At 48.6% G+C, this 11,150-nt stretch overlaps 1 protein-coding gene across 1 annotated transcript in view; it reads right to left on the bottom strand.

The window, feature by feature from the left end:
• Nucleotides 1-3,229, bottom strand: part of SGCB (sarcoglycan beta) — a 46,028-nt gene extending 42,799 nt beyond the window's left edge. The window contains exon 1 of the mRNA XM_075347034.1: nucleotides 3,173-3,229. Coding sequence (XP_075203149.1) covers nucleotides 3,173-3,190 — 18 coding nt within the window. The 5' untranslated portion in view covers nucleotides 3,191-3,229. The remainder of the gene's footprint in view (nucleotides 1-3,172) is intronic.
• Between the last annotated feature and the right edge of the window lie 7,921 nt (nucleotides 3,230-11,150).

Consider the following 11,150-nt stretch of genomic DNA (forward strand, 5'->3'; position numbering starts at 1 on the left):
AAAAAAAAAAAAGTTCTCTTTCCTTTCCTCCGCCTCAGATTTCTTGAACTTTTTCCACTGCGGCTTCTCCAGCCTAAATCAAAAACAGGTGTCCCACCTTGAACTTTACACATCCGACATTTGTCTATTTGTCTCAGGTTCCCTTAAGTTCCTTGTTTTGCTGTCTCCGGTCCTTCGGGGAAGCTGTAGCGAGCTTCACAGAGCTCCCTTTGGTCACTCTCTGGTTCGGTGAGTCGTTGCGCCCTGGTCCTGGAGAATTCCTGAGGTCATGAGGACTGCTGATCCGCTCAATAAAGGCCTCTGCCTCCTTTGGACTTGAGAAAGAATTGTAGGATCCATCCTGATGTCTGATAATCAACGTTGCCGGGTACTTTAACTGGAAGCGTATATTTCTCTTAAATAAGGCAGAGCATATGTATGAGAATGCCCTCCGCTGCCGTGTGACCTCCGCAGAAAAATCCTCGAAGAGCAAGATGCGCGAGCCTTTCACCTCCAAGGGATGTTTCAATTTCTTGTATGCCTGTAATATTTCCTGTTTATCGGAGAAGTCCAAGTATTTCATTATGACTTGTCTTGGGCGTCTGTTATGTTCACTCTCATCACCTCTCCTTGGCGGACCAATGCGGTGCACCCTTTCCACTTTTCTCCTTCCTGCTACTCCCAGGGTTGTAGGAATAGTGGATTCACACAATGTACGTAGCTCACCAACCGGGTATGTTTCAGGCAGGCCGACAATGCGCAAATTGCTTCTTCTGGAGCGGTTCTCTAGATCGTCCACACGGTCCCTCAGGGTCAGATTCTCCCTGGCCAGACGCATGACTGTAGTGTGGTCAGAGCTGAAGTCCTCCTCTAACGTCGACATTTTGGTTTCCATAGCCGCAACCTGTTCCACCGTCTCATCAAGTTGGTTCTGTATGGCACTGAGAGCTTTTGCTATTGATGCTTTAATTGTAGCGGAGATGTCAGGTAGCAAACGATTGGCGACTTCATCAGCCAGACGCTTATAATCCATACCCTCCACTGTTTTGAATACATCCGGGGTCCCCGGGGAATCCTCCATCTCCATCTGATGAGTATTTTCAGGTGACCGAGGGACACTTAATTCTGTATGGGGAGTCACAATCTTTTTTTCACACTGTACGCTGGATGTATGAGGATTTTGTGTTTTAGAGCTGCTACGCAGCAGGTATCTTTCCATCAAATAGTGAATGAAGGGACATAAGTTTTGACACTGATTTAGTGTGGGTTGTCAGACAAATCTTGATTCTGCTCCCCCTTTTGTTTATTCTCACTTTCACCCCTTTCTCCCCCCTGCCAGAGTTATATGAATTCTCACTGTCCTGAAACTTTGCAGGGATGTATGTTTAAACTTCCCTCCTTCAGCTTCTTTCACTTTCTCCAGAGCTTTGCATTGATTCTGTATGCCTAGAGATTCAGCTCCTGCTTATACACAGGTCTGGACAAGATGGGGGAAGGGCCCAGGGATTCCCAGCTTTTTAACTCTTAGCTCTTTGCAGAACTTGTCAGTAGCGTTGTTTGCTGCTGATATCTTATCAGGACTCCAGGAGATTTATTATTCTGCTGCCGGTTAACTGCTTAGTGCTGGGGGAGTGAGTGCAAGGTAAGCTGCGTCCTGCTCTCTGTGTACAGATCTGATTTTAGTGCAGGGCAGGCTCCGGCGCCATCTTTATCACGCTGCCAGATCTTGAGAGGGAGGGGGAGAGCGAAATTCACCGTGCTGTTTCAAGTAATTATCTCCACGGCTCCCCATGAACTTCCCTGCATGTAGCAACTTCACTCACCGGTGGAATGGAGCGGGGGAGGCTGGTGGGTTGTCCGGTATACATGTCAGAGCTGCAGGGAATGACAGAGCTCAGGCGTCCTGTGTCCTACATGATCAGCGCAGGAGCCGGAAGTCCCTGTAGACTGTTTTCATGCACAAAAAAATAAATGCATGAAAATTGCTGTGTGAATAAACCCCAACTTGCTGTTTCATGACAGCCGTGCAATAGGGGAAATCTGCAGCAGTCCCACTACGAGAGCTGAGATTATCGTGCAAAGTTTGGGGCTGCAGAGATCTCAGAACTTTTCCAATGAATTGTGCTCTTTTTATTATTGTTGCTGACAGGAGTCTGTAATATTCTGCTGTTGATTATAGCGATGTGTGTGGTTTTCAGGATCAGCGGCCCCCACATAGACCTGGCGGACCCGCACACACCTGGCGGACCCCAACTTAGACCTGGCGGACCCCCCAACTTAGACCTCGCGGACCCGCACACACCTGGCGGACCATAACTTAGACCTGGCGGACCCGCACACACCTGGCGGACCCCAACTTAGACCTAGCGGACCCGCACACACCTGGCGGACCCCAACTTAGACCTAGCGGACCCGCACACACCTGGCGGACCCCAACTTAGACCTGGCGGACCCGCACACACCTGGCGGACCCGCAAACACCTGGCGGACCCCAACTTAGACCTAGCGGACCCGCACACACCTGGCGGACCATAACTTAGACCTGGCGGACCCGCACACACCTGGCAGACCCCAACTTAGACCTGGCGGACCCGCACACACCTGGCGGACCCCAACTTAGACCTGGCGGACCCGCAAACACCTGGCGGACCCCAACTTAGACCTAGCGGACCCGCACACACCTGGCGGACCCCAACTTAGACCTGGCAGACCCGCAAACACCTGGTGGACCCGCACACACCTGGAAGCCACTTATCGCCCATCTTGTGGCTTGCCGGTGGGCGGCTGGCTGTGGTGCAGGTGAAGTCGCCCTTTCTCCGGTTTCTGACCTGGAATTGCGGTGTGTGATGGATCCTGAGGATGTCTGCAGCTCTTATCTCACTGGGATGATGGACATGGCCTTATCTCACTGGGATGATGGACATGGCCTTATCTCACTGGGATGATGGACATGGCCGCTCAGGACCACAGGCGCCATACACAGAGCCGGGAGGACAGCAGGCGGCCACTGCAGTAATGCCAGAGCCTGGGCTCAGGACTATGGGGGAAGCCACTGGGGGGGGGGACCTGTACCGTGCCGCTGCCCTCCACCCCTCCTGCAGACACCGCTCTCCTATGTGCAGCCCTGTCCCCGCCCTGCAGGCGCCACACATCCCCGCACTATCGCACCGGCACCAGTCAGCTCCGCACTGACCTGCTCGGCCGCCGCCATCTTCCTCCGCACTATTCTGACTGAAACACAGAGGAGGCGCCGGACTGTACCACCAGCATACCCAGAGGAGGGGGTGAACACCGCCGTGCGAATGTGCCATACATAGGAAACATGAATATTTGTACAGTGAAAGAAAAACTATTCATGAGATAGGAGGCGTAATGTTGAATTGTAGATAAAATACTGTTTGTCTGTTGTTTTTTGTTTACCCCCAACAAGTCGGACATGGTTTGTGCCGTGGTCCATAGGAATGTAGCGGTGGAGGAGCCGCACACTGGGCTATTCCGGGCGCCGTATAAATAGCGGGGTGTGAGGAGATGTACAGTGAGTCAGGGGCCGCATGTATCTGGACACATCTGTGCGACTTGTCCCGACTGTGTTGCGATTCTGCTGTAAAAAAAAAAAACAAACAAAAAAGCGCAGACAAGTTACGTGCGACCTGTGACACTGTGGACTTTCGCTCTGTTCTCCCCATTGAAAACACTCGTGTCTCTGCAGCATAACTGACATGTAGCAGTTTGGAAAGCAGCACCACAGGCCAGGTGATACTGAGGGAAACCCAAGCACACTGGACATGGGATTTCTATAAATCCCATCTACTGTGCTCCTACCGTACAGCGCAGGGTTTAGGACGCAGCGAAAAAAATTCAAAAACGCTTTTAACATTGTTCGTGGGCACTGGCCCTAAAGGCCGCTTTACACGCTACGACATCGCTGATGCGAACTCGTTGGGGTCACGGAATTGGGGACGCACATCCGGCCGCATTAGCGATGCCCTTGCGTGTGACACCTATGAGCGATTTTGCATCGTTGCAAAAACGTGCAAAATCGCTCATCAGTGACATGGGGGTCCATTCTCAAATATCGTTACTGCAGCAGTAACGAGGTTGTTCGTCGTTCCTGCGGCAGCACACATCGCTCCGTGTGACACCGCAGGAACGAGGAACCTCTCCTTACCTGCCTCCCGGCCACAATGCGGAAGGAAGGAAGTGGGCGGGATGTTCGCTCCGCTCATCTCCGCCGCTCCTCTGCTATTGGGCAGCGGTTCAGTGACGCAGCTGTGACGTCGCTGTGCCGCTGAACGAACCGCCCCTTTAGAAAGGAGGCGGTTCGCCGGTCACAGCGACGTCGCTGGGCAGGTAAGTATGTGTGACGGGTCTGGGCGATGTTGTGCAGCACGAGCAGCGATTTGCCCGTGCCGCACAACAGATGGGGGCGGGTACCCACGCTAGCGATATCGGTACCGATATCGCAGCGTGTAAAGCGGCCTTTAGGCTACATTCACACTTGCGTTGTTTTGCATCAGTCACAATCCGTCGCCTTGAGGAATTACGGTATCCTGCAAAATATTTTGCCGGAATCTGTTTTTTCCCATAGACTTGTATTAGTGACGCATAGTGACTAATGGTCCTGCGTTGCATCCGCCGCCAGTTTACTGACTGCCCGTCAAGAGGGAGCAATGCTGAATGTAACGTTTTTTGTGTGTGGCAGATCGGTTTTTTACTGTGAGCATGCGCACAGTAAAAAACCACGATCGACTGTAAATTCCGTTCCCGTTCCAGCGGCCAGAACGATCGGCCGGCTATTATGAACAATCAGCTGATCGTTCACAATAGCCGACCGCCTGTAAGGCCTCTTTCACACATCTGTGTCTCCGGTACGTGTTTGGTCCGTTTCCTCACGTACCGGAGACACGGGCACACGTAGGCCAATAAAAATCAATGGGTCTGCGCTCACGTGCGTGTTCTGCCATGGACCGTGTGTACGTGTGGAGTAAGTGTGCCCGTGTGCTCCACACGTAGACATGTCCGTTTTTCTCCGGCATCACGGATGTCACACGGAACGCAAACGGACCACACGGAGGTGTTCCCTGTAACACGCACCGGAGAAAACACATGTGTCTGCGAGAAAAAAAAAACTTTACTCACCTTCTCCAGCCCTCCTGTCTCTGCCGCTGCTGTCACTTGCTGCCGACCGCCGCTCATTATGCTCATTGCATATTCACTTCACTGCGGCTGGAAGCAGCAGCAGCGGGGAGTCTGTACCGTGTTTCCCCGATAGTAAGACACCCCGATAGTAAGACGTAGTGGGGGTTTTGGGGGGGTCGGCTAATGTAAGACGTACCCCGAAAGTAAGACGTAGTAAAAATGTATTTATTTATTTTTTTTTTCTTCTTTACAGTACAGTTATAGCGGCCGAGCGCTCAGCTGAGAGCCCTGACTTGCCGGCGGCCGAGCGCTCAGCTGAGCGCCCTGACATGCCGCCAGCAAAGCGCTCAGCTGAGAGCTGACACATGCCGGCGGTTGGGCGCTCAGCTGAACGCTCGGCTACCGAGAAATGTTGAAATGTTGCAGTAATGTTGTCCGTGGTCCATCAGGACCATGGACAACATACAAAATCACGCAGCCTCAGTGCCCTCGTGTACAGCCGCTGGTGGTTAAGTTTCCTTAACTTGCGGTACACTTAGGGTGCAATTGCGGCAAGTCCCCATACGGTACATTGCATGGAGACTTGCTGCGATTGCTGTGGGATTTTTTCCAATATAAGACATACCCCGAAAGTAAGACATAGTGGCACTTTTGGGGGTAAAAAGAATGTAAGACACTGTCTTACTTTCGGGGAAACACGGTAGGAGCGGAAACCGTAGATCAGCACCACGGACAGCGAAGTCAGGGACCGGTGAGTAGAAAGTTCCCGTTCTCCGTTCATCACGGATAACACACAGAGAACACACGTGTGCCATAAACGTGTGAAAGAGCCCTAAAACAGTAAAAAAAAACCATCAGTTGTGCCACTATCTGCAATGCATCCGTTGCATCAGTCACACAACTGATTGTGACTGATGCAAAACAACGGAAGTGTGAACTTAGCCTAAGGCTGAGGCCACACGTGGATTAGTGTGAGTCATCGCACAGCAGGAGGCGAGTGTCATGCGACTGTGGTCCAATCGTGCGATCAGACCACAGTTGCGGAATGGAGGGCCAGCGCTGTGGAAGGGAAGGGATTTATCTGCTGATTCGAGAATCGCACTGCACTCACATTACACCGGTGTAACACAAAAGCAATGTGATGTTTCTCTCACCCCATAGACTTGTATGGGTGTGAGTGAAACAGGATCACATTGCACCCTCAGCATGCTGCAACTATTTTATTGGTTCTATTAGGGCTGAGAAAAAAATTGCTCATAGAAGCGGGCACATAAAGTAATATTGGTCCGAGTGGAATGCAATTTTTTTTTTTTTTTTATCGCACTCCACTCGCTCCGTATTACTTGCTGTGTGTGCTGGGCATAATCCTGATCATGGACATGGACAGCTGAGAAATGACAGTGTCTACAATTCAGTGTCTCTTGGTCGTGGGAATGTAGCCTAAAGGCCGCTTTACACGCTGCGATATCGTGACTGATATCGCTAGAGTACGTACCCGCCCCCATCGGTTGTGCGACACGGGCAAATCGCTGTCCGTGGCGCACAACATCGCCCAGACCCGTCACACTACTTACCTGCCTAGCGACGTCGTTGTGACCGGCGAACCGCCTCCTTTCTAAGGGGGCGGTTCGTTCAGCGTCACAGCGACGTCACAGCAGTGTCACTGAACGGCCGCCCAATAGAAGCGGAGGGGCGGAGATGAGCGGGACGTAACATCCCGCCCACCTCCTTCCTTCCTCATTGCCGGCGGGCGCAGGTAAGGTGAGGTTCCTCGTTCCTGCGGTGTCACACATAGCAATGTATGCTGCTGCAGCAACGAGGAACTACTTCGCTAGCTGCAGCAGCAGCGATAATCGAGAATAGGGGGACATGTCACCGATGAGCGATTTTGAACGTTTTTGCGACTATTCAAAATCGCTCACATGTGTCACACGCAACAACATCGCTAAAGCGGACGGATGTGCGTCACAAATTCCGTGACCACAACGAGATCGCTTGAGCGATGTCGCAGCGTGTAAAGCGGCCTTTAGACGATGTTCACACATTGCGGTTTTGCTGCATTTTTCACTGTAGTCAAAACCTGCTTTCTTGACAGACAAAAGCTGCTTGCAAAAACCAGGTTTTGATGCATTTTTTTGTTGTGTTTTGACATGCTATCTTTTGTCTACAGTGCATGTTTAACCCTTTAACGACCACTGGTACGCCTTTTAACAGCGCTCGTTCTGGGGCCTTATTCCTCAGTGCACTGAGGAATAAGTAAATACTGCTGCCCCAGAGGTGAAAATTCCACAGGTGACAGCTGACACTAGCGGGCATCAGTCCCAACCCATTTTGGAACCAATCGGGGCTGATTAACCCCATAAGTACCGCTATCAATCACGGCAGCAGTATTATGAGGTTAAGCATGGTTAATAGACCCCCTATGGCAACATTGCCCCCCCCCCAAGATTATAATTGCGTTTGTCATTGCCATGGTACCCTGGGGTCATCTGATGATGGTGGATGGTGGCCTGTAAGATCCAGCTATGAGCTATGAGCTGGTTCTTACAGACTGTTACTGACACACTGACAGGTCTTGTGTGCTGCTATACATGAGTAAAGGGGGCTTTACACGCATCGATATCGCTAGCGGTATCGCTAGCGAGTGTACCCGCCTCCGTCGTTTGTGTGTCACGGGAAAATCGCTGCCCGTGGCGCACAATATTGTTAGGAGCCGTCACACAGACTTACCTGCCTAGTGACGTCGCTGTGGCCGGCGAACCGCCTCCTTTCCAAGGGGGGGCGGTTTGTGCGGCGTCATACCGGCGTCACTAAGCGGCCTCCCAATAGAAGCGGAGGGGCAGAGATGAGCGGTCGTAACATCCTGCCCGCCTCCTTCCTTCCTCGTTGCTGGCGGCTGCAGGTAAGCTGTAGTTCGTCGTTCCCGAGGTGTCACACGTAGCGATGTGTGCTGCCAAGGGAACGACGAACAACCTGCGTCCTCAACAATCAACGATTTTTTTAAAATGAACGACGTGTCAACGATGGACGATTTGGTGAGTATTTTCCATCGTTAACGGCCGCTTGTTGGTGTCACACGCAGCGACGTTGCTAACGATGCCGGATGTGCGTCACAGAATCCGTGACCCTGGCGATATATCGTTAGATACGTCGTTGTGTGTAATGGGGCTTTTAGGCCCCTTTCACTCATGAGTTTTTTGCCATCAGTCACAATCCGTTGAATTTTGAAAAAAAAAAAAACGGATTTGGTGACTGATGCCGCTGGATCTGTTTTTTTCTCATCGACTTGTATTAGCGATGGATGGCCTCACGTGTCACCCGTCGTTCGATGGAGCCGTCAACAAATGTTTGTCCATCGGACTGAGACAAAGGCCAAAGTTTTTTGTATACGCCGAAAAAACGGACATCGACGTCCGTTGTTTGGTAGAAATTAAGCCTATGGGCGCATGATCCATCGTCATCCGTCAAATGACGGCATCCGGTGACAGATTCCATTTTTTTTAACTAAGCATGCTCCAATTATTATTTAGCCCCCCGTCGAAAAACGGATCCGTCGCATCAATTTAGCCACAGTCTGCGATGGATCCGTCGAGAAAACGGATTGTGTCTGATGGCAAAAAACTGATGTGTGAAAGGTGCCTAAGGCAGCACATGAGTTCAGTGATCAGAGTAAAAAATATTCATGTTCACAGTGGGAGTAAGTGAAAAAGTTAAATAAAATATGTTAAAAAAAGTAAAATAAAACACCAACAAGTGTACTTAAATCACGAAAACCCGGTTAGCTACTAAAACAAAACCAACCAAAGAAACATACACATAATTGGAATCGCCACATCCAGAACGACTCGATGTATAAAATGTTACTTATTCAGTATGACGAATACTGTAAAAAAAAAAAAATAAAAACACCACGGCCAAAATGCCATTTTTTTCATCGTACTGACACAAAAAGGTGAATAAAAAGCGATCAAAAAGTCATATGTAAAAAAATTTGGTAAAAATCAAAACATCAAACCATGCCGCAAAAAACAAGCCCTAATGTGTCTCATTTTGAAAAAAAAGTTACAGCTTTCAGAATATGGCGATGCAAAAAGAAATGAATTTTTGTAAAATATAGATCTTAGTATATAAAAGTAGCAAAGAAAAAAAACAGCGCGATAAACGTGGTATCATTGTAAGTGCACTGACCCGAAGAATACGGTAAATCCATCCTAGCACTTTTATTGCATGATTAACAGCGCAAAGAATAAAAAAATAGTAAGTGAATTACTGGTATTTGTTCATTCTTCATCTGAAAAATCTGAATAAAAAAATATATGTTCCCCAAAATGGTACCAGAAAACCCCCCAACTCATCACGCAAAAAAATAAGCCCTTATACAGCCCTCTTCGCCAAAAATTAAAAAAAGCTGCAGGTCTCTGAATATTGCAATGAAAAACTACTTATTATATAAAAAAAAGCATTTTACTGTGATAGAAGCAGAACATAAAAAAACAATACAAATCTGTTATCACTGTAATGGCACGGACCCGCAGAATGAATCCGTCCAATTAATACCGCATCGTGAACCACGCAAAAATAATAAAAAGTACTATTCCTGTACTGCTGTCTATTTCTTCATTCTGCTTTCCAAAAATAGGAACAAGGCTCAGCTGACAGTTATCCTGCGCTCTCCGCTGAACACTTACTTTGGGGTTTCCGTGCAAATCCCAAAAACGGCGATTCAGATAAAACCTGCGTTGGAACCAATCACTCTAATGAGGCAGGTGGAATCTGGTCTCTCTCCTGACCTGGCAATGTCTCATCATGTTAAGCGTCTTTTTAGCGCACATACATGGACGATCACAGCTCTGTGCACACCTTAAAAAGATGGACACCCTTAAAATAGAAACCAAACAGAGACTAGAGTGTCTCCATCTGCCTCATTAGAGTAAGTGGTTCCGCTGGGGGCTTCGTCTGAATCACATTTTTGGGGATTTACACGGAAACCACGATGTAAATGCTCAGCGCAGAACACAAGAACGTGATCCCAGCTTTATAATGAAAGCTATCAAAAAATGTTATGTAGCCCAAAATGTTCCCAATAAAACCCGTAACTTAACCCAGCCCCCTCTCAAGTCCGTCATCTGTCACTGAGAAAATAGGGGGCTCACACATTACTGCCAGGACAAAGACTCTGGAAAAGGGACAGCTCCCACCCCCAAAATAAATGCCAGTGATCTCTGCACTCCCAAATCTAAATGCAACCCTCTTCTGAGCCCCCTTGTGCCTAAGCCACCGTAAGCGACCACCTGTGTGGCATTATTGTAGTGGTGAGAGTTCACTTAAATGGAAATTCCCATCTCCATGATCCTATCCCAATATGTAGTAGGCATAATAATAATATTTTAAGCAAATACCTCCAATTAGAAATGTAGTAGAGTTCTCATGATATAGCCATTTCTCTTGCCTCATATGTAGGGCATTGCAGCATAGATATCCATGGTTACTGCAATGCCCTGCACATGAGGTAAGAGACACGGCTATATCAGGAGAACTATACTACATTTCTAATTGGAGGTATTTACTATTATTGTTATTATTATACCTACTACATATTGGAATAGGATCTTGGAGATGGGAATACCCCTTAAGAATTTACGGGATGCGTGTCACATTGTATGGGCACTAAACTGCCATATTTGTAATTCTCCAGAAAAAGAATGCGGCGTAGATGTTACAAAATAGTCACTACAGCCATAGATACAGTGCAATTTCTACAATAGGGTCAATTTTGTGGTTTTTTTGCTATTCTGGCACCTTAGGGGCTCTGCAAATGTCGACCAAAACTATTCTAGCAAAATCTGTGCTCTTAAAGCCAAATAGCTCCTTCCGGCTCAGTGCTCAGCTCTGCCTAGTGACTCATACAGTAGTTTCTGATGACATAAAGGTCACGTTCGGAAGCAATTGTGCAATAAATTGTGGGGTCCATATTCACCTTTGACCCTTGTGAAACTTACAAATTGACAGCTAATAAAAAAAATTACAGTTTA

The sequence above is a fragment of the Anomaloglossus baeobatrachus genome, chromosome 1 (assembly GCF_048569485.1).
Source record: "Anomaloglossus baeobatrachus isolate aAnoBae1 chromosome 1, aAnoBae1.hap1, whole genome shotgun sequence".
In the NCBI taxonomy this organism is placed as follows: domain Eukaryota; kingdom Metazoa; phylum Chordata; class Amphibia; order Anura; family Aromobatidae; genus Anomaloglossus; species Anomaloglossus baeobatrachus.